This window comes from Eremothecium gossypii, chromosome VI (genome assembly GCF_000091025.4).
Source record: "Eremothecium gossypii ATCC 10895 chromosome VI, complete sequence".
Classification (NCBI taxonomy): domain Eukaryota; kingdom Fungi; phylum Ascomycota; class Saccharomycetes; order Saccharomycetales; family Saccharomycetaceae; genus Eremothecium; species Eremothecium gossypii.
In genome coordinates, this window is record NC_005787.5 from 103,036 (window position 1) to 124,801 (window position 21,766).

A 21,766-nucleotide genomic window follows, 5' to 3' on the forward strand; every position below is an offset into this window, starting at 1 on the left:
TCAGTCGCGTCTCGCGTCTCGCGTCGTCCGTGCTGGTCGCAGAGCGTACCGCGCCATCGTAGAAGACGCCGTTTCGCGTGCAGCGACAGCTGCAGCGGTTCTGAGCCAGGGCCTGACGGCCCTGGACGCAGCGCGGTGCGGGGGAGCGCCTTATGGCAACGGTCGCGCACAATAGCGGTGACGCGCGATGCGGCGTTCGTTCCTACATAGAAGATCACTACGTAGCTAGAGCGGAAAGTTCAAACGCGCGACCCAGTCTGCCATGTCGGTGAGAAAGCGGGGCTGAATCGACGCGCCGTGGCCGGCGGCAATGCGGAGAATGTACTCGTTGAGCTCTGCGCGGCCGAGGACGTCGACGTGCTCTGCGCTCTTGGCGCCGCCGCGGATGTCGAAGCGGTCGGGCTGGTGCTGCATCTCAACGATAGTGACGTTGATGCCGGCGGGGTTGTAGGGGGAGACGCCCTCGGCCCACTTGTGGCACATGGCGTGGGTGAGGACGGGGACGGTGCCGTCGCCGTCGCTGAAGAAAACAGGCGTGTCGCTCTCGTAGTCGATGGTGACATTGAGCGAGGAGATCTTGCGCTCCTCCTTGTAGACGTAGGCGCGCTCGGTGGGGTTGCCGACGCCGTAGAGGCAGTAGAGCTTCATGCTGGGCGCGCGGGGGAGCGGGACCTCGAGCGGGTTGGACCAGTGGGCGTGGTGGCGCTCATTGAGCTGCATCTGCTCGGGGGACGTGGCGTAGCCGAAGGAATACTGGTCGGTGGCGCGGCGGCCCAGCCAGCCGGGAGCGAGCTCGAAGATGTAGTCGATTGCGTCCTCCATGGTGAGGTTCCGGCTGGAGAGCGGGCCCTGCGGCTTGTTGAAGCGGATGAAGTTGCCGTATGTGTCGGTGTTGTTGTGGAGCACGTCCTCCACTGAGTAGGTCATGTTACCCCATATTAGGTTGCCGCCCTTGGGGATCATGGACGGGATGCCGCCCCAGGAGCGCAGCAGGTCGAGGCGCTCTTTGCGACTGAAGAACTTCTCGAGCCCGTACATGGCCAGCGCGTTGAGGTCTATGGTGTCTTTCATCTCGCCGCTGAGCAGGGCCGGCATTGCCTTGGGCACGCCCAGCAGCGTCCCGGCGACGTTGACGAAGGAGTCGATGTGCTTCTCAACCCAGCCGGGGCCGCCGTTGCCGTAGAGCTCGCCCTCGGCCTCGACCCACTTGAGAAAGTAGAAGATGATCTGGGACCCCATCGAGTGGCCCACCAGCACGCTCTTCTCCCCCGTCGCGTCGTACATCATCTCCACCTGCATTTTGAGCTTGGAGAAGTAGCGGTCCCGGCGCTCCAGGTCGAGGAACGCAAGCCGCCAATCGTACGCGGCAGTGACCATCTTGTTGGGCTCGTACCCTATCGCCCCCAGGTTCTGCAGGATCTTGTTCCATATCCAGAAGCCGGCCATGAAGAAGTCCGCAGCCTCGAAGCCCTGCACCGCGCGGAGCTTGTAGTTGGGCGGGTCCAGGCCGGTCTCGGGGTCCAGCATCACATGCCGCAGCCAGCAAGCCTTGTCCAGCACCATCGTCTTCAGCATGTAAAACGAGCCCCAAAGGCGCCTGCGGAAGTGCGGCTCGCTGTCGCACTCTGCGTCCTTGTACAAGCCCCACGACTCAATGCCCGTCGAAGTCACTCCCGGCACCATCACCACCGGGTGCTTGTCGCAGAGCTCGTGGTCCCGCTGCAGCTGCCGCCCGATCGCAAACGATGTCGTCAGGTCCTGCAGCGACGCGCTGCGCGTATTCCGCAGCTGGAAGTCGGTCACAAGCGACAGGATGTTCGTGGGCACCACCTCCTTCCAGTCCACGAAATAGTCCTGGAACGTCTCAAAGTTCACGATCCGATCCAGGCCCTCGTATGTCTGCTTATGCACGTCTGTCCCGAAGTACAGCGCCAGCAGCAGCCCTAGAACTGCCCCCAACGTAAACATCAGCCTCCGCGACTCCCGCCACCGCCGCTTGCCCTGATCTACCATCACCTCCTGCACTGTGATCTCTACCTCCTTCTCCTCGGTCGGCTGCTCGCACAACACCACCTTCTCAGTGTTGCTGCTGCTGCCCTTAGTCTTCTCATCTCGGCCGGCCTTCGACCGTCTCTTGCTCTTCTTTCGCGCGACCATCGCCATCTCAGTACTATCTCGTCGGCTAGCCCAATCGCACGCTCTTCGCCGTCTACTCTGCTTCCACAAATTCCACCTGCGGCAATGTTCAGAATTTTTATCGAGATGTGATCATCGTTTAAGTGATGTTCACCTATTTATTTTTCATTTGGTATCACTACAACTCCTTACCATAACCTAATAGTCATCCGGAGGCGCCTTCGTTTTATTGGTTTCAGGATCCAATAAGGCAGTACAGTCTGCTCGGGGAAGCTTGACATCAACCAAAGCAGAGTCTTTAGCGATGCTACGGAGTACACTCTCGAACTGGAGGGAGTATCTAACGCCTGTTACCCACCAGTCGACGTTCGAAAACACAGGGCAGATCACGCCGGAAGAGTTCATCAAGGCGGGCGACTATCTGTGCCACATGTTCCCTACTTGGAGGTGGAACCAGCAACAGGGAGGCATGGTGTACCGGGACTTCTTGCCGCAGGATCGGCAGTTTCTCGTGACACGCAAGGTGCCGAGCAATATGCGGGCGGCAGATAGCGTGAACGTGGGCGGCGAAGAAGAGACGTCTGCGGGCGAGTACTGGGTGCTGCAGCCGCAGCAGGAGAGCGCCGATGGGGGCGAGGAGATAGACATTGACGAGATGCTGCAGGAGATGGACATAGAGGACCAGAGCGGCGAGCAGGACATAATACAGCTGAGACCGAGCCATACGCGATTCTATGACCTATACATCACCTACTCGACGTCGTACCGGGTGCCGAAGATGTACCTGGTTGGCTTCAACAACGACGGCACGCCGCTGACGCCGCAGCAGATGTTCCAGGACATTGCTCCGGACTACCGCACGAAGACGGCGACCATTGAGAAGCTGCCTTTCTTCAAGTCCGCCGTCGTGGCGGTGTCGATACACCCGTGCCGACACGCGAACGTGATGCGCGTGCTGATGGAGAAGGTGCGGGCTGCCAAGCAGAAGCCGGTGGAGGAAGAGCAGCCGGACGGCCCGCGCGAGGACTGGGAGGATCTGCAGGACGAGGTCGACAGTAGCCTGCGGGTCGACCAGTACCTCGTTGTGTTTCTGAAGTTTATTACTAGCGTGACCCCCGGGATCGAGCACGACTATACAATGGAGGGCTGGTGAGTCGCGGCAGCTACGCGGCGAGCTGCTCCTTCCACCTCTAATGTAAGTATCACCTGCGCATCCACTTTGCCGCCGATAGACGCTATCGAGACGTTAATTGCACCATTTATGGTCACATGACCAGCATGCTTCAAGGAAAAGAACCATCAACTTACTCATCTTCCTTGGCTTATAATAATGCGACTTTATTTTAACTCACTACATAGGCTCCTGTCTGTTCATGGCGCTGACCGCAGAGCAGAAGGCTGTTGTCGTATGTTTCTAGTTGGTGTTAATAAAGATGGTGACTGTGCAACGATACTAACATCTTGGGAGGAAGCGAACCGACGGAAAGCGCTGGAGCGGTTGAAGCAGCGGGGCATCAGCAAGCCGGCTCATGGCGGCCCCGCTGCTGGTGGCGTCAGGGCATCCGCTGATTTTGCGCGGCCTGTCGTGACTACTGGCCTGGAGCGACAAATAGAGCAGAACCGACAAACGGCGAGGAAACGCCTCCAGCAAACCCAGCAGAACCTGCGGGATGCATCGTCCATCATCAATACCGGGCATGCGCTTGGCTCACCTTCCGCTCATCCGACCGGAAACACAGGATCAAGGCTGCGGCCTGCGATCAGAAGACAAGATTATATTGAATATGACTTCTCGACAATGAAGAATACGAACGGAGGCTTCATCAATCGGGAGGACGATCAGGGTTATGGAGATAACGCGCTAGCGCAAGAGAAACAGCGGTCGCTTGAGGAGTGGCAACGCGAGCAAAGGGCGCGGCGCGCCCTCTATGAAAACCAGCCTCCTCCAGCACACATGTCTCTCGCCCCAAAATGTACCCAATGCAACATCAACACGGAGATGGATCCCGTAATGAAAGACGTTTTTCACTTACAAGTTTGCAAATCATGCGTGAAGGCTCATCCGGAGAAGTATTCGTTGTTAACCAAGACAGAATGCAAGGAGGACTATTTTCTAACGGATCCTGAGCTGAATGATGCTTCTCTCTTTGATAGACTTGAGAAACCAAACCCGCATTCAGGCACATTTGCTCATATGCAACTCTTTGTTAGATGCGAAATAGAGAAGTACGCCTTCGAGAAGTGGGGTGGCGAGGAGGGGTTGGATAATGAATGGCAGAGACGGGAAGAGGGTAAAATCGAGCGGAGAGAGAAAAAGTACCAGCAGAAAGTACGAGAGATGAGGCTGAAGACCAGAGCTCAGGAGTTCACTACTAGGTTGAAGGAGAAGAAATATGGCAAAGACCATACTCACGAGTTCGGGGCACCAGTCGATGGAGGAAGTAACGAAGATGGTATACCGGTGCAAAAGAGACGTTGCTTTGGATGTGGGATAGAGATAGAAGAAATAATGTTGTAGTATTTGTTCCTGGCTCGTCGCCATACCTCATTTATATATATTTATGCATAATAACGGAACGGTCGAAGTAGGTGTTAACCACACTGTTCAATATTCATTAATGGGCTAATTCGCTGCCACATTTATAAATAACACTTTGAAAACAATATCAAACAATCCGGATCAGATCCTCTTCTATAACTCAATTAACAATGTTTCCTCCTGTGGAGTCGTTCCTGCATCTTCCGTAACCCTTTCATTCTGAGGTGTAGCCATTTTTATCTTCTGCGCTGGAACACTCGGGAATTCAAATTGAGTTATTGGCACCTGTGCCTCCTTCTCCTTGTCCGGTATACTTTCTTCAGGAGGATAAAGAGGCTCCGATGGTGATGATAGCAGTGTTTTCTTAATATCCGGTTCTGAGACCTGCGGCTCAAAGCCAGTTACTGATTGCGACTGGCGATTCTCCATCGGCGAACTTTGTGTGGTATGTAGGATTGCTGGAGTGAGTTCTGCAGCGTTGGAAGAGCTCCTGGCATAGCTACGATATGTTGGCTCAGGTTGCGTCTTCTCGTACGGAACAGTGTTGGCTGGAGAGGACTCTGGTTGTCGGTGCATTTGATAAGTGTATGGATCAGAAGGTAAGTGTGGCATGGAATATTGTTGCGAAAGATTAATATTCCTCAATTGTCTCTCTAACATGGTGTCATAAATGCTCATTATATCCGAAATTTTGGCATTCATGTCTACCAAGGTATTATATTTGTGAAACGTATCGTTAAGGGAATGGTTTAACCGAGGCCGAGTTCCAAGGACCTTCTGGTATAGCATCTGCAGCTGTGTATCCTCTAACACGGCATTCATTGGCTGACCCTTCATCTTCTCCACTAGGTTGGCGAATAGGTAAATATCATCCTCTTCCTGGTTTGTAAGAGTAGAGTATCTCTGCTGAGCAACCGGTGCCTGGCGAGAATCCATGAGGGATGGCAGCTGCACTGCCCGCTCTGGCTGCGACGGATGTTTCGCGGCCGCAGCAGCTGCTGCTGCCTGCCGTTCTTGCTCCAGCTGGTGCTCACGCAAACTGGCCTGGACTGCGGCCAAGAATTCTGGATCTTCGTCGTCCTTGGTGGCATCGGAGTTTTCTAGCCTGGTCACTGTCGGCACCAAATTATCCTGGGTTTTCGACTCGCGCAGGGAGAGCTCGATGGCCCTTCTGAGGTCGTCGTCTTCGTCTTCCCGCTCCGCCTTGGGTCGGGCCCTTCTCTGAGACTGCCGGCGGAGGCGCCGGGAGGAGTGTTTCTTAATTTCGTATTCGTCATAACAGTTATCACAGACCCTCACGGGCTCCGTGATACCCATCTCGGGCAGTGGCAACTGATGCGACGAATGCTCGTTGCAGAATATACCGCCGCATGAGCGGCAGTGGTGTTTGCGGTTCAGAAACGTGAACGCGTTCGAGCAGATCATGCACGCGTCCGAGTCCACCCAGTCCGCCGGCGCCTTCGAGTCAAACATCGCCATCGTGTTCACCAGGTACCCCGGCGCAGCCTGCGGGAACTCCACCCCGCGCGCCTGCAGGCGCTGGTGCACCTGCGACACGTAGCTCAGCTGCGAGTCGTTCTTGAACGCCGTGTATAGCTCAAAGATGATCCGCCGGCACAGTTGCACCAGGTCTTCATTGTCCACCGTCTTCTCCTGCGCCGCTACATGCTCCATACAGTCCATGAACTCCCGCGAGCACACCTCCTTCAGAAAGTGCGTGCCGCCGTTCTTCACGCACACCTCCACCAGGCGCCACGCCGCCAGCTGCGTGTTCGGATTCGACTTGGTCTGCAAAACCCGCTTCTTCAGCGCCCTCATGCTGTCCCGCGCGCCCAGCCTCCGCGATCGGACTGCATCCGACACGTCCAGCGCGAGTGCAAGATCGATCTCCCCGTTCGGTATGCTTTCGCTTGTCGCCCGCTGGATGCATTCCCCCAGCGCCGCTACTGTCTGGATTTCCGTATTCATCTTGTCTATCTGGCCTGCTTTGATATGCCACCCGTGCTACCTCACCTAACCCTTCGCCACTGGCCTGCGTGCTGGTTCGCCATCTGCCGTCGTGAAAGGGGAAGTTTCAGTTTAAGCAGCAGCAAGCCACACGGATCCACGTGACAGAGACTATGCTGGTACCAAATATTAATAATTGGAAATATACTGGTATGGCGCTACGTAGATGTAGAATGTTAATGATACACTAATGGCGGCTGGATACGCCCGTAATGGTGACTTTTGCGGCGGGTATTGCGACTTTATCAATTAGTTCGCACAAGTGCAGGCCGCTTACCAGCAGGTAGCCCGCTAAACCATAAAGAAGAGAACGGTGCCGGCGGCGATGACGCCGGCGCTGCACCACCAGTAGAAGGCGGCGTTGAACAGGGAGGGGTTGCGGACCGCCGTGGTCTTGTGCTTGTCCTGAAGGCCGGCGCGGACCAGCTCACCCAGGCTCCGCTTGCGGTGCCCCGGGCCGGCAGTAGCAGTGGCCCCGGCGTGGTCCGTCGGGTTGAGCGTGATGGTGGGCAACATGAGCGGCGGGCGGTAAGCCAGGTAGAGGGGCTGGACCGGCGAGCCGTCGAACTGGAACAAATGCAGCGCGTGCTTGCCGTGGTACTCGTCGAGCTCGACCGCGAAGCGCTGGAACGTCTCGACTTGGCTGTAGCGCAGGTACGTCGACACGCCCTTGTCCACGCACGGCTCGCTGACGAGCTGGCGCCCGTCGACTTCGAACGGACGCAGGATCAGCGTTCCGTTGGCGAGGATCTCGTACTTGCCGTGCTGGAAGGTCATCACCGCCGAGGGGCACGCAAGGTTCCGCGGGTTGCCCGACACCCGGTACGTGGCCATCTCGAAAAATCCGTCCTCGGTGAACGAGTACGATATGCCCGGTAGAGAAGGCTCAATTAGCAGCTCGTCCGCAGGGTTGTAGAACCCCGGGCCCGTGAACACCTGGTTCGACTTGGCCGACCAAGTCCCGTACAGGTCCTTCGCCGACTGCGCCAGCACCACCGTCGAGAAAAAGCTTGCACACAATAGCGCAGCCGCCGACCAACTGACGTAAACCATCTTCCAGCGCTAATACTATGCCCTAAGAGCTGGGTAGTTCAATATACACGCTGAACAGCTATGTGCTGAGAGCTAGTGAAACGCCTGCGCAACGCAGAAACAGTTTTTAGAATTTTGCTCAGAGCCGCTCGCCTGTCGTATCTCATGACTACAGCTTTTAGATGAGATTCTAAAGGATGCCCGTGAATTATGGGAGTTAATTCTGGCCAACGGACGTTGCGTAACTGGCCCGAGGTTTATCACCCAAATAGTGGCTGTGAGGGGCTCACAGGAGCAAAGCGCGCGGACGCAAATGCGCCGGCCTTAAGGCGACGCCACGTGTGGGCTAAGGCGGATTCCCGAACCCCGATGCATTCGGGCAGGTGACACATAGCAGCGGCAGAACGGTAGAGAAATCCGCGGATCCAGACGTGGATGCCGCTATGTCAACCCAAACTTCGTTAATCCTATATGGCTTTCTTCTTATGTACACTTACTTAAAATAGAATCTAATATCGTAAATACAAGCGAGACGCGAACGGAAAGAGGAGCAGTGCTGCGCTTTGTTTTAGCGTGAAATGAAACTGGAAGTGACGGGATTCGTGCGGAACCCAATGATTATTACTATTATTACGATGAACTTTAAATGAAAACGGTAATGAAGATGCTCGGAATGAAAAAGGACAGCGCGGGAAAATTACCCCAGGAAAGCCGTTATACCAATGAGTTCGCATTCCCAATTGCCAGTGATATCAAGGATGATCTATTACTTGTGCTGCTGGTCTGTTCTTCCTTAGCGGCGCCCGTGAAGATGTATGTGTGGCCAGCGAACTTGGCGCGCGGGGGCACGGTGTAGGTACTGGTGGGGTCGTAGTTCTCTTTGTCGTTACCCATGATACTGTAGTTGGTCTCCTCGTCGCGGTTGCGCTTCTGAGATATGCTATTGACGCTCACTGAGCTTCCGCAGGCGCTGCCTGGCTTCTGGACGCTGAAGGAGTACATCTGGGGGGTGATGGGAGACTGCTGGTTGGAGACGGAGCTGAAGACGCTGCTTTCCGAGTTACTCGTGTTCCGCAGAGGGGTGTAGCTGGAGTGCTGCGAATATGTGGGAGAGGGCATGGAGGGCGCCTCGTAGAACTTGGCGTTGTTGCGCCGCGAAAGGTCCATGGCTGCCGCCAGCTGGAGCTTCTTCTGTAGCGATTCGTGGTATTCTTTTACTTGGTCAACAAATTGTAGAACACCGAACTTCTCGTGGTAGGACTCCAGCAAAGCTGCCGGGCACTTTATGACGCCGTTGATGAAAACGTTTAGCACCAGCGACTCGTTGTTGGTCGATGGGATCGGAGAGAGTAGCAGCGGCCCCAAGTCCTGGTTTGTGAACTTATTGATGATAGAGAATATGCCGTGTGCTAGCTCGAATACCTCATACTTCAAGAGGTCGTACTGCCAGACGGCCAGGTCTATCAGAAACTTCTTGATGTTGATTAACTGGATCTTGTTATCCAGGTCCTCGTCCTCCTCGGACACGTCCTCCTCGGTCGCGTTGCTGTCCTGCGAGTTGCGCTTGTTGGCGTACTGCCGATTGTGCTCCAGCTGCCTTTTGTATAGCTCGTACTGTATCAAACAGTTCTCGTCCACGTTGAGCACGTAGTCGTTCACCATCGGCTCGTACACGTCCCAGCTCAGCGTGTCCAGGATGTGGCGCTCCATCTGCGTGAACATCGACTCGTCAAACACGTTCGACCCCCCGCAGTAGTGCACCAGCTCGGACAGACGCGGGATGCGCGCCCGCGGGTTGGGCCCGTAGAAGCGCCCACCCGTAGGCACCGTCACGTTGTTGATGATGTGGTTGCACCCCCCCCACGTCTTCGCCGCCAGCCACAGGCAGGTCGCAATCACCAGCTTCGCCTGGTCCCGTAGCACCACGCGCTTCGAGCAGTAACGGTCGTACAACCGCACCGCGTGGAAAAAGATCCCGTTCGTCACCCGCGTCTTCTGCGCCAGCTCGAACGCAAAGTTCACGATCGCAGTCCGCGTGTGCTGGGGGTTCATCTCCGGCTGCTGGTCGATCAGCTTCGGGTCCGGCTTGACCCGGCACGAGTGTTGTAGCACGTTCTCCGAGATCTCTTGGTGGTAGTCCTGGATCGTCTCGTAGTGCGCCAGTAGCTCCGCATTGGACAGCTCGATCGGGTAGTACGTCTGCTTGGCATTCACAATCAGCCCCAGCGGCACATCGCACGACGACACTGACATCTCGGTTGGCTCTGTGCGTCTGATCTTCACCGGTCCGCCAAACCCGCCTGTTATATACCGCCGCCGCCCACGCAAAAACGCCAACAAACACACGCCGACTATATTGTAGCCAACGCCAATTTTCCTCCATCGCCTGCTCCACGCTCCCAATGGTAAACACACAAGCCCTCACGAAAACCTGAGAATCCTAAAGGTAAACTCTCCGTCCTGACAGAAACCCGCCAGGCGTCCCGCGTTACCGCATTACGTTTCCGGCAGGAATGGCCAAAGATCATGGGCCGGGTTGCCATTCCTGGCGCTGGCGGAGCCCTTCGGCTGCTGCGCCCTGGTCTTCCCATCTTGTGTGCTGCTGGACGCGAAAAGTTCACCAAATTCACAACAGATCAACGCAAACACCAGGTGCCTCGCGCGCGAAAATAGGCGTCGTCGCGCGGCCTGAAGAGGCAAGCACGCGCGCGGGTCGGGAATGCGCACGGTGCGCAAGAGCGCGTCTGTGTAATCTTGTTGTCGATCGTGGGTTGCCGGCAGGCGCGCGGAATGCTGGGACTAGCTGGCGGGGTCTGGTTGGGCATATGACACTGAAGATCGGTCAGCGGAGGGTGTAAGCGGTATAAGATCCGGCGAAGTACCGATCGTCAGGCGTGGCGGCTACGAGGGCGTCTGGGAGGATTATGCCAGTTAATCTCGGGTGGGCGGGCGAGGTGTCAGGCGGGCTCCATAAGTAGACCCAATTGGGGCGGGCAGCGAACAATGCGGCGATGTGCTGCGGGCGGGCAGTCAATAAGCAGAGGCTGGGGACTACGTCAGGCGGCGACGGCTGTGCGGGCGGGCTATCTAACGGATCGGGCAATCCGGGCGTGCCAAGCGGGCTGGCTATAATGCGGGCGGGCCCATTATGTACGCGGGCGGCGGCGAGCGGGACAGCGGCGAGCGTGCCAGCGAGCGGGCGGAGCAGGGCGAGACGGGCGTCGAGCGCGAGCGCAAGGGTCCAGTGGTCGCAGAAGGCTGCGTCATGCACGAACGGCAGCTGGAGCTGCGCGAGCGGCGCGGGCTGCCCGTCGACGTGCAGGCTGAGCGCGCTGCGGCGCGTGAACGGGCAGCTGAGCACGACGGCGAACACGTTGCCCAGCCGCGCCGCGAAGTGGCGCCCAGCGCTGCTGCCGAGGCGGACGGCCTGCTGCAGCCGCACGGCCCCGTCCGCGCCAAGCTCGTACGTGTTGAAGAAGAGCTGCTCGGTCGCGGTGGCCTTATCCAACTGCCGCACAAACACTTGAAAAGCGCGGGCGCCGACAACGTAGATGGCCCCGTCATCCGCGTTCGTCTGCACACAGCCCAGTGTGCGCTGCCGCCGCGTGTCCACGCAGTGCACGCGCCCACCCACCCCGTCCATCGCCACGATAATCCCGTCCTGCCACAGTACCTCGAAGCGCGCCACGCCATACGCCACGCTGACCACTGCCTGCTCTGTCCGCCGCCGCGTAGCGAGCTGCACCGTCTGGAGCTGGAACGCGCGCTCGGCATACACCACCAGGTGCACGGCGTCCTCGCTGAAGTTGCACCGCACCTGCCCTACCACGGGCCACTTTTCCACCGCCTCATTCCCGTGGAACAGACACGCGTGGCCCGCGTGCACAAGCAGTGCCCACGGGCCGGAGTACCACACGTTACCCCACCCTCGCATCTGGTATCAATGGTCCAATGCTGCTGGGAGCTCTCGTGATGCGCTGTGGGGGGATCGGCGTGACGAATTTTTTAGCCAAAAAAGTGCAGTGCCAGGCTTTGTGGCATGCCACATCACGGGCAGACCACGGAGCAGGGAGATCGCGCCAGCGTGGATCGACGGCAAGTAGATGGGTTGGCTAGGCGATAACTCTGAGGATAGCACGGGGGCTGTGCGGTGGGTGATGGACGCGCTGCTCGGCAAGCGCGAGTCGCCCTCGCAGAAATACCGACGCGAATTTGCACAGGACGACACAAACAACCGGCTGCAGGTGCCGCGCAGCGCGGGTGCGCGGCGGCGGCGAACGGGGTCGCTGGACTCGGAGTTCCGGGCGCGCTACGAGTTGCTGCCGGACGAGACAGAGGGCGCGGGCGCATCGCTGCTGTCGCCGGTAGATCTGCGGCCTGCGGGTACGGCGGCGCGCGAGAGCGGGACGCCGGGCCGCGCGGGCTGGGCCGGCGGCGCGGCTGGGACGCTGGGCGGTGGTGACGGTGGCTGCGACGGCGGCCGGGACGGCGACACTTTTGGCCGCGCGCGTGGGAGCGAGGACGTGGCGTTCCGCCCACCGCGCGCCGACAACCCGCTTGTGTCCGCGCTGTTTGCGCAGCCCTCGTCGCCAGACGCGGGACTGCCCGGCTCGTTCCCGGGGCGCGCGCCACGCGCGCGCGACCCCACGCACGACTACCTGGCGCTGCTGGACCAGCTCGCGCGCAACAACCGCGACCTGCACAGCCTGCAGCAAGATCTGGAGGCGCGCGAGGAGCGCGACCGCCGCGAGACCTCCTACCGCGACCGCTACCTGCAACTGCGCCAAGAGTTGATCCAGGAGCTCAAACAGTCCAAGACCATGTACGACAACTACACGGCGCTGTACGAGCGCTACAAGGCCCTCAAGGACGCCGAGCACCCGGACTACGCGGAGCTCGTCTCAAAACTGGAAGCCCAGATCGTCGACCTCACCATCGCCGACCAGCAGAAGGACCGCCGCCACCAGGAGGAGTTGCTGCGGCTGCAGCTACAGTACGAGGCCCGAATACACGAGCTCGAGCGCAAGCTCAACCACCAAAACAGCACCTACACCGCGAACGACACCGCGACCCCGGCGAGCACCGTCGATTCTGGCAGCATATCGCCCTACCACAAGTACAACGACACGATAGACACCCAATTCCTCAATCACATCGTCAAGTAAGTGTAAATAGCTTTGTACGTAATGGTCATTCCGCGATGATCAACTTTACGCTAAAGTCGGGAAGAAACACTCGACTTACACGGTGAAGCTAGACAGAAGAGGCCAAGTAGCGCCATAAGAGAGGGACCATAGCACGTGGAAGGAGCATAGCAGCTTCTTGAAAAAGGGAGGCGAAGCAGAGCAAGTTTGTGACTGGATTGGAGGAGATTCCGGCAGGCAGACATACAGTGAGGCAGTTCGGCGGGCAGTCAACGCAAACACACGCGCTGCGCGCATATTGGTTGCCACAGGTCACTTTGGTTGTGTGGAAGCAGCAGTACAGTATTACACAGTCGGCAAGCAGCGGGCATGTCGATGGTACAGACACCACAGCACGGATCAGCAATGGGCGGGCAGCTGGCAGAGGGCGGCGGGATGAACGGGGGCGGGGTCAACGGCGGGGACGCAGGCCGCAAGAGCCCGGGGGCGGGGACGCCGCCGCCGCCGCCGCGGGGGAACAAGCGACTGGATCTGGAGGAGATGGTGGCCGAGTTCAGCGCGCTTCTCGGCAACGAGAACTGGTCCAAGTACGCGCAGATCATCAGCCTTTTTATTCTGGGCAAGCTTTCGCGGAAGGAGCTGGTGCAGCAACTTGACGTGCTGCTAGCTCCCGCGCATAGTCCGGGCGACGCGCGTGCGCCTCCGGTTAGCCGCGCGGTCCTGGTAAGGCTTCACAACCAGCTACTGCTAGCGATTCTTGCGAACTCCCTCCGGGACTCACCGTTGGGCTCCAAGGCAGGAGACGCATGGGGCTTCCAGAATGGGGCTACATACCAGAATAAAAAGCGCACTAACAAACACAACTCGCAGATAGAGACGTACAAGAAAATCGTGATGTCCTTACCTAGTAAGGACCGACAACGCCTAAAGGCTATCACGAAAGAGAACGGGAAACGCGGATTTGTTTTGTGTTCTGTTCTCCAAAATCGGCTGGCGAATATTCCGAAAATTCCCATAGTCACTAACCAGGAAACTCTGAAACGTGTAAAAGCCAATAGCCTCAAGACTCCCTTGGAATGGTCGCAGGAGATTGTTAGCGGGTTTTCTGCACCTTTAGCTTCGGAGAGCTATTCACTCCCCGATAATGACTCACTATATCTCCGGATGGTCAGCATTGCTCGGGAACATGGTTTAGTAGGGACTGTGGATGGCCGATGCGTAGAAATTCTATCACTGGCATTAGAGTACTATTTGAAGACTATCTTGGAATCCGCAATAGACACTGTACGCTACAGAGAGAAAAAATATTCGGATTACTATGATCTCAACGATTACGGGTTCCAGCAAGCGATCAGCGAGACGAACAAGGAAACCAAAATGGATCCAGCCGCTTACTTATCCGGTAATAAAGTAATATCCTTGACGAATGAAGACTTGCAGGAGACGTTTACAATCTATCCCAACTTAGTTGAGCCCTCTGGCGCATTGCTTCGGCTGAATGCCACTGGGCTAGTTAACGATAACGAATTGGTTCAGTTGAAGAGCCCCATCGATGATATGCCTCAGTTCTTTGAGGATAAACCAACATTTACGCCTGTAGATGAGAGGAACATGGGTACGAGGGAAGAATTAAATTGGTTGATAAAGGATATACTGACGAAGGAGTAAAATAACGAACAGTTCAGCATACAAGCTCTGACCGTAAAACAAGGATGAGACTGATGCAGAGTAATAAGAATTACGAAGATCATACTACGTATTTGTATCATTACAAACTAAAGGCTATTTCAAGTAATTATCATGCAGGCTGTTGTTTTTCCCGTTGACCGATCTGTTGCGAGATATCCAACAATAGAGAGTTCTCTTGTGTAAGAGTTAGCAATAATAGCGGCTTGGTGTGCATTAATAGGCTTCGTAGTATCGCACCAATACGGGATGATCCGAAGGAAGAGCCGGTGGAGCCAGCGGAGCCGGTGCTATGTAAGCAGTTGTATGCGGGAGGCGTGACCTCGATGAAATACACGTCCGTCGAGGTTTCATTTTCCCCCCATATCTGGAACTTGAGTATCAGTATACCCTCTTTATTATAGTCAGTTCCTAGCTGCTTGATTATGTCTTCGGCACTGCCCCCTGATTCAACTAAGATTGACGTAGATTCGAATAACACAGATTTATTATCAAGAGTCACTTTGATTTCCCGATTGGTCTCACCGCTCAAGCGTTTCCGGAGAAGCAAATCGACGGAAGGCGAGTTCTCAGACAAAACGACGCACTGGAAGTTGATGCGCTTGTGCTTTTGAGACAACATCCAGCCGATAAAAGTGTTCCTGATGGAGTGGTCGTTTTCCTGCTGCAATGAAATCACACTGCTATCATACTGATTCTGAAGGCACATGTCCATGTACGCCTGACATTCCTGTTCCAAAAGCTCTTGTAAAGGTACCAGCTCCTTTGGGATCAACCGATCAAAACAGTACTGCTTGGCTGAGCCGACAGTAATGGTCTTCGATGCGTAATCGATGGTGTATGGCACCGAAGCATCACTGACGTATGCAAATACACGTATGTTTCCTCTGAGTTCTTCGATGGTGTTTTCAATCCTTCTTCGGCTAAGCTGCTCATCCTCCATTTTATCATACAAAGTATTGTACTCCTGTTCTGCAGCGCTGGCTTTTTTTCTAATCTCTTCTGTTTCATGCACCTCTGTATTTAGTTGTTCCTTTAATTGCTGTAACCTAGCCTGCGACGGCTTGAGCTGCTGCTCATAATGCACTATCTCTTCCGTGATAGCCTGTATATCGATAGCTAGTTCCGCTTTTTCCCTGCGGTGCTGCTCAACAATGCTGTGCAATTGTTTCAGCTCTAGCTGCTTCTTGTTTTTCTCCTGGAATAAATGCTCCCGTTTCTCAGTTAGATCCTCGTACAAGGATAACTTCTCCTCTTTAAACCGCAAAAAGTCCTGTTCCAAGATCAGCTCGAACTCCTTGCGTTTTTCCTCGTTTTCGCGTTGTAACCTGTCCCACGTCTTCTGTTCCTTGTTCAGCTCCTGCTTCAACCCTTCGATTTCCTTGACAAGATCGTCGTTCGGCTTGAACTTCTCCAGAGAAAGGAGTTTCAGCTCCCACTCCTCGCGTAGCGCGTTGATACGCCTGTCGAGCTCGTTTTCCAGGTTCTGCACCTCTACCTGCTGTTCCAGCGTGATGTTGTTGAGTGCAAGCTCGGTGTTCGCGCGCATCACGCCACACTTGTTCGCGAGCAGGTCTAAACGAGCCGTCACCTGCGCTGTCTCCACCCGGAGATCCTTGTACACGGCCGCCTTCTTGCTCAGCGTATACCGCAACCCCGGGATCGACTCCTCCACCATCGTCTTCATGTCCCGCTCCACCTCCTCGATGCTCTTCTTGAAATGCTGGATATCCTTCATTACCTTGCGCTCTCGCCGCTTCACCTCCTCGATCACCCGCGGATCCCCGTAGTAGTACTTGTTCATCAAGCGCGAGCTCTGCCCGCTCGACCCGAACATCGACTTCGTCGACAACATCTTGTCCTCGGATATGTGCGGCGACGACGACGCCGTGTTCGTGATTTCCGCCAATGGGCTTTTCCCGGACGCCCTTTTATACCGAGGCGGCTGCGAGTCCACCTCGCCGCACTCCCGTGCCCTTTTGAGGCTTATAGAGGGGATCCGTGTCTTGTTCATTATTTTTGTGTGTCTTTCACCGTGTTTCTATATTGTGTCAGCTTTGTCGCAAGATGAAGCAGTCCGCGAGAAAAAACTCTTCCAGATCTCCGCTTCTTGCTTGCTGCTAGCTTTTGCACGCACCTTTCGTTCTAACAATTGATCTCAATTCCCTGATCCCGAGCGCCGACTCGAAGCACAAACCATGCAACTGGCTCTATGTGCGGTAGTTAGTGGAAGAGAACCCTCAATGGTGGATGAAGTATAAGCTTAAATTTGTAAACAAACAAAAAGCGTACCTGTATCATTATTCACGAGCACGCCATGGGCCTCATCGCAACCGGCTCGCGACCGTATCGCGAGGTTAGGAGGAGAAACGACGGGTGTGCGAGGGGTGGGGGACTATGTACAAGGCCTACAAGCGGCTAGCTGAAGTCTGAGTTGCTGACGTTGCGCGTCATGGCCGGCAGCGCGACGCGGAGGCCGTTAATGTCCTTGGACATGCGGATCTGGCAGCCCAGACGGCTGGTCTCGGTCAGGCCGTAGGCCAGGTCCAGCATGTCGTTCTCGTCGTCGTCGGGCTCCTGCAGGGCGTCGTAGTAGTCGGGGTCAACTATCACGTGACAAGTGGAGCAAGCGCAGGAACCGCCGCACGCGCCCTCCATGTCGAGGTTGTGGCCCTGGGCGATATCCAGTAGCGTGTCTCCGGGTGCGACGTCGAACGTGCGCTGCGAGCCATCCTTGAGTATGAACGTGACCTGCAGCTCTTCGCCTTTGCGGGGCGTGCTGAGATGGCCGTGGGCGCGCAGGGCGCGCATGAAAGGGGGGGCGCGGGCGAAGCGCACAGCGCGGGCGGAGATGGGAAGCAGTCGGCCCAGCATCCTTGTTTTGCAGCTGACACACGCGCGTTGGGTGGGTTCTCGCGCTGAAGCGTGGAAATTTTCATTGGGCTTTTAGTCAGAAAGCCGGCGGTGCCGCGCGCGGGGCGGGGCCAGCTGGGCGGGCTGTGGCGCCTATGCAAGCTGTCATGACCCCGGGCGACTACTGCGGGCCCGCTGCGGCGCTGGCAGAGCGGATGTTGTGGTCACGTGACCACAAATGACATATCGCCAGTTGCGTTCTCAAAAATGCCACCCCCTGGTATACGATATACCAAGACACACTGAGTCGCAGAAGAAATGGCATCGTTGCTGAAGTCTTACGAGGCAGACTTCCAGGCGACGCTGGAGCAGTGTCAGAGGCTTCTCCGGCAGGCGCAGGGCGAGCCGGTCGCGCAGCGGAACGCCACGTTGCAGACCCTGGAGCAACACAAAGATGACTTGTACGATATCTTGGACCAGATGGAGGTGGAGGTGAACAATATGGTGGGCGACCCCGCACGCCAGGTGGCGTCGCGGTCGGCGCTCCGAGACTTACGACGCGAGGCCGGGATGGTGAAACAGCAGTTGCGGGAGTTGATGGATGCACGTGATCGTGATGCGCTCTTCCCTGCCGGCGCTGCGGACATGGACAATGAGCAGCGGCAGCAGCTTCTATCGAACCACGCGATGCTCCAGCAGACCGGCGAACGGTTGGTAGACGCCATGCGGCTGGCCAACGAGACCGAGGGCATTGGTAACCAGGTCATGATGGACTTGCGCTCACAGCGGGAGACATTGGAACATTCGCGCCAGAACCTCTTCCTGGCGGATTCCTACGTGGACAAGTCCGTGCGCACGTTGAAGACTATGAGCCGACGGCTCGTGGCGAACAAGTTTATCTCGTACGCGATAATAGCCGTGTTGATCTTATTAATTTTGATGGTGCTATATTCTAAATTCAAGTAATGATAGCGCGTGATGCGGTACGTACCTATACATATAACGCACAGTTCACCATCGTCTATGCGTGTATGAAAATCACTCCAGCCGTGCGACACGCCACGTGTAATCTAGTGAGTTTCAAGTTCTTCCTCCTCATCGGCAGAAAGTTCGCCCGCGGCGGTGAGGTTCTTGAGCCGCTCCTTGAGCTGCGCGATAAGGCTATTCTCCCTTTGAGCATGCATGCGGATACCCTCTAGAGACATATGAGCCGAATCTGCACCATCTAAACCATGTTCGCTGTTGCTGCCAGTGGCAGCTGCCAGTTTGGGACTGGACAGACCTGTCTGTCCATCTTTGTAAGAATCCTCGGTCGTTGCCGAGTTGGAATTCATGGTTCCCATAGTGTGCAAGATTTTCTCCTCTTCTGTTAGTTCCAGATGGGTACCTGTCAGATTGATCAAGGACCTGCCGCTTTTACGGCGCGAGAGCTTGGGCAGAAGAGAGTGCCCGGTTGGCGTCGCTTCACCAAGGTTTGTAATGGAGGTGTGAGATCTCGGAGTCCTTGGTAGTCTCAGACACGAAGCACCGGCATCATGTATCCACTTCGCAACAAGCGAAGTCCAGCCACACTGGTGTGATGCGCCCAAGCCCCTACCAGTGTCACCATCGAAGTATTCGAAAAAAGGGATCAAGTCTTTAAAGTGTTCATCTTTGGATAAGAACTCTGCATGGTCCCCGTAGTATGCTGCTCGCAGGCCATTGGCATCTGGCACAAATAGATGAATCAGCCTGTGTGATATTTCTTCGGCGACTTGTGCCAAATTTAAGAATTCTCCGGAGCCAGTAGGACATTCAACCTTGAAATCTGACCCGTAATACAGGAAAAACTTTTGAAGAGATTCAACCAACAAAAAATTGGTAGGAAACCAGATTGGTCCCCTCCAATTGGAGTTACCTCCGAACATCCCAGAATCAGATTCGCCAGGCAAGTACTTAACAACATACTTCATTCCACCGACTTCCATCTCAAAGGGGTGTTCTTCGTGATATTTCGAAAGAGACCGTATCCCATAATCAGAAAGGAACTCAGTCTCATCCAACATACGCCGTAGAATAGCCTCTAACCGCTCCTTATTCACAAGCGAGAGTAGAAGCCTTTCACCCACACCTCTTTTCTCCATGGATGCAATATTTCTGTCAAATATGTCACGACGATGCTCTATAAACCACTCCACACGCTTTTTAAAACTTTTAAATCTATCAAGCACACCGGGTTCAAGAGTCATACTAGCGTATAGCGGTATTAAGCCGACTAACGACCGAATGGGGAGTTGCTGCTTGAAAGGCCCTCCCCATGAGATAACATCGTAATAAAACTTGTCTTCATCGTTCCATAGGTATCCCTCTTGAGACTTTTCTGGCTCGCCCTCGTTGTAACTCTTGCCATAGCTAAAGCTCATCGCATCGCTAATTAGGATAAAATGCTCAAAGAACTTGGAGGCAATATCTTCGTAGACTGGGTTTTCCTTTGCGAGTTCCAACGCTATATTCAACATCTGCAAGCTGAAAAAGGCCATCCAACCGGTGGAGTCGGCCTGCTCCAACTTGCCTCCTGTAGGCAATGGCTCAGAACGGTTGAAGACCCCAATGTTATCCAGCCCCAAAAACCCGCCTTCGAAGACGTTATTACCATCAGAGTCCTTCCTGTTGACCCACCAAGTGAAGTTCAACAATAGTTTTTGAAACACCCGTTCCAAAAACAGGCGATCCTCACGATGATAGATGTTTCTTTCAATCTTGAATACACGGTAGACAGCCCATGCGTGAACGGGGGGATTCACATCGCTGAAATTCCACTCGTAGGCGGGTATTTGCCCATTTGGATGCATGTACCATTCGCGCGTCAAGAGATCAAGCTGGCGCTTGGCAAAATCGGGGTCAATCATCGCCAATGGTGTACAATGGAATGCTGTATCCCACGAGGCGAAAAACGGATACTCCCACTTGTCCGGCAAGGATAGGATATCATCCGTATACATGTGTTTCCATTGCTTATTGCGGCCGTTCGCCCTGTCCTGAGGAGGGCGGGGTTTTACCAGCGGATCTCCTTCGTACCACTGCTCATGAATAAAATGGTAGAATTGTTTCGACCACAGCAATCCGGCAAACGCCTGCCGCTGTATTTTGCGCAGCTCGGGGGGTATAGGCACGGGGGAGATACGCCAGTAGAAGTTTTCTGCTTCCTGTTCACGTCGGTCAAACACAGCATCGTGTGCCTCCTCGTCAATGACCAACTCCTCGTTATATCTAGGCAACCATTCGTCCGTAAACTTGTACCGCACCGTCACATAGTCATTGGGAGGGATTTTCGGGAAGTGGTAAAGTGCGGCGGCTTTGGTGCCTTCGCGCGCGGGATTCACCGCCCCCGTGTTACCATGGACAACATACTCGTCGAATGCGTCCTTCGTGTAGGGGGCCGGATTGGATGGCTCGTTGAACAGCTTTCTGAGGTTCGACTCGTTCTCCGTGAATAGCAACTCGGGCTCAATATCCTCTGAGTCTTTGGAGTCAAACCAGCCCGGAGAGGGGGCAAAGATAGCCCTCCGGGTTCCGTACTTCGCGTGCTCAATTGTCACCACGTTGCGATGTGATTGGTGCAGCCGAGGCTTGGCAGACTCCTCGCCCTTGGTGTTCCAGGCCCACGTGTTTCGGAAGAACACCTGCGGCATCAAGTACAGTTCGCCGGTCTCGGTTTTCGAACGATTGTGCACCGTGATCCGGAAGTTCAGGTCGTCCGGGTTCTCGTCTCCCTTGGCCATCTCGAACACCACATCGTAGTACGGCGTGTCGCCTGTCGCCGCCTCGCGGTACAGCCCGTCAAGCTCGTACACCTCGAGCTCGCGCTCCGCGTACCCGCGCGCGTCGTTGCCCGCAATAAGCTCCTGGTACGGGAACGCCCGCTTGAACGGGTACTTGTACAGCGCCTTCATGTACGCATGGCTCGGAAGGTTGTCCAGGTAGTAGTACAGCTCCTTGCAGTCCTCCCCGTGGTTGCCCTGCGGCCCGGTCAGCCCGAACATCCGCTCCTTGAGCAGCTCGTCACGCCCGTTCCACATCCCCACGTTCAGGCACACCAGCTGCCGGTTGTCGCTCACGCCGAAGATCCCGTCCTCGCCCCACCGGAAGACCCGCGCATTCGCCTGCTCGAACGGGAAGTGCCGCCACGCGTCGCCGTCAAACGAGTAGTCCTCCCGCACCGTCGCCCAGCTCCGCTCCGACAGATACGGCCCCCACTTCAGCCAGTACTTGCTCTGCTGCCGGTTTTCCGCCAGCCGCTGCTCCTCCACCGTAACGCCTACCAGGTCGCTGGTATCCACACGTGACATCGTTGGTTGCCGCGGACCCGGCCCGGATCGCGCGGCCGCAG

The 21,766-nt window shown here is 55.9% G+C and overlaps 13 protein-coding genes across 13 annotated transcripts; 5 read left to right on the forward strand and 8 right to left on the reverse strand.

The window, feature by feature from the left end:
• Positions 1-225: 225 nt before the first annotated feature.
• Positions 226-2,163, reverse strand: LRO1 (phospholipid:diacylglycerol acyltransferase; the record flags this gene model as incomplete). Its single annotated transcript, NM_210725.1, has 1 exon — positions 226-2,163. The coding sequence occupies one exon, from the start codon at positions 2,161-2,163 to the stop codon at positions 226-228; it is 1,938 nt and encodes a 645-aa protein (NP_985371.1).
• Positions 2,164-2,440: 277 nt separating this feature from the next.
• On the forward strand, positions 2,441-3,289 carry ATG3 (Atg3p; the record flags this gene model as incomplete). Its single annotated transcript, NM_210726.2, has 1 exon — positions 2,441-3,289. The coding sequence occupies one exon, from the start codon at positions 2,441-2,443 to the stop codon at positions 3,287-3,289; it is 849 nt and encodes a 282-aa protein (NP_985372.2).
• A 177-nt stretch (positions 3,290-3,466) lies between these two features.
• On the forward strand, positions 3,467-4,654 carry RAD14 (DNA repair protein RAD14; the record flags this gene model as incomplete). The annotated part of the gene is made up of 2 exons (NM_210727.2): positions 3,467-3,542; positions 3,609-4,654. 2 exons carry the CDS (start codon positions 3,467-3,469, stop codon positions 4,652-4,654), a joined length of 1,122 nt encoding a protein of 373 aa, NP_985373.2.
• Positions 4,655-4,828: 174 nt separating this feature from the next.
• Positions 4,829-6,643, reverse strand: VPS27 (ESCRT-0 subunit protein VPS27; the record flags this gene model as incomplete). Its single annotated transcript, NM_210728.1, has 1 exon — positions 4,829-6,643. The coding sequence occupies one exon, from the start codon at positions 6,641-6,643 to the stop codon at positions 4,829-4,831; it is 1,815 nt and encodes a 604-aa protein (NP_985374.1).
• A 330-nt stretch (positions 6,644-6,973) lies between these two features.
• ROT1 (Rot1p) lies at positions 6,974-7,735 on the reverse strand (the record flags this gene model as incomplete). The annotated part of the gene is made up of 1 exon (NM_210729.2): positions 6,974-7,735. One exon carries the CDS (start codon positions 7,733-7,735, stop codon positions 6,974-6,976), a length of 762 nt encoding a protein of 253 aa, NP_985375.2.
• A 693-nt stretch (positions 7,736-8,428) lies between these two features.
• Positions 8,429-9,967, reverse strand: CLN1 (cyclin CLN1; the record flags this gene model as incomplete). Its single annotated transcript, NM_210730.1, has 1 exon — positions 8,429-9,967. One exon carries the CDS (start codon positions 9,965-9,967, stop codon positions 8,429-8,431), a length of 1,539 nt encoding a protein of 512 aa, NP_985376.1.
• A 589-nt stretch (positions 9,968-10,556) lies between these two features.
• On the reverse strand, positions 10,557-11,648 carry AGOS_AFL173C (AFL173Cp; the record flags this gene model as incomplete). The annotated part of the gene is made up of 1 exon (NM_210731.2): positions 10,557-11,648. The coding sequence occupies one exon, from the start codon at positions 11,646-11,648 to the stop codon at positions 10,557-10,559; it is 1,092 nt and encodes a 363-aa protein (NP_985377.2).
• Positions 11,649-11,817: 169 nt separating this feature from the next.
• On the forward strand, positions 11,818-12,879 carry BBP1 (Bbp1p; the record flags this gene model as incomplete). Its single annotated transcript, NM_210732.2, has 1 exon — positions 11,818-12,879. One exon carries the CDS (start codon positions 11,818-11,820, stop codon positions 12,877-12,879), a length of 1,062 nt encoding a protein of 353 aa, NP_985378.2.
• A 348-nt stretch (positions 12,880-13,227) lies between these two features.
• Positions 13,228-14,526, forward strand: HFI1 (Hfi1p; the record flags this gene model as incomplete). The annotated part of the gene is made up of 1 exon (NM_210733.2): positions 13,228-14,526. The coding sequence occupies one exon, from the start codon at positions 13,228-13,230 to the stop codon at positions 14,524-14,526; it is 1,299 nt and encodes a 432-aa protein (NP_985379.2).
• Positions 14,527-14,656: 130 nt separating this feature from the next.
• AGOS_AFL170C (AFL170Cp) lies at positions 14,657-16,558 on the reverse strand (the record flags this gene model as incomplete). Its single annotated transcript, NM_210734.1, has 1 exon — positions 14,657-16,558. One exon carries the CDS (start codon positions 16,556-16,558, stop codon positions 14,657-14,659), a length of 1,902 nt encoding a protein of 633 aa, NP_985380.1.
• A 404-nt stretch (positions 16,559-16,962) lies between these two features.
• Positions 16,963-17,418, reverse strand: YAH1 (adrenodoxin; the record flags this gene model as incomplete). The annotated part of the gene is made up of 1 exon (NM_210735.1): positions 16,963-17,418. The coding sequence occupies one exon, from the start codon at positions 17,416-17,418 to the stop codon at positions 16,963-16,965; it is 456 nt and encodes a 151-aa protein (NP_985381.1).
• Positions 17,419-17,715: 297 nt separating this feature from the next.
• VTI1 (v-SNARE protein VTI1) lies at positions 17,716-18,363 on the forward strand (the record flags this gene model as incomplete). Its single annotated transcript, NM_210736.1, has 1 exon — positions 17,716-18,363. The coding sequence occupies one exon, from the start codon at positions 17,716-17,718 to the stop codon at positions 18,361-18,363; it is 648 nt and encodes a 215-aa protein (NP_985382.1).
• Positions 18,364-18,467: 104 nt separating this feature from the next.
• On the reverse strand, positions 18,468-21,725 carry AGOS_AFL167C (uncharacterized protein; the record flags this gene model as incomplete). The annotated part of the gene is made up of 1 exon (NM_210737.2): positions 18,468-21,725. The coding sequence occupies one exon, from the start codon at positions 21,723-21,725 to the stop codon at positions 18,468-18,470; it is 3,258 nt and encodes a 1,085-aa protein (NP_985383.2).
• Between the last annotated feature and the right edge of the window lie 41 nt (positions 21,726-21,766).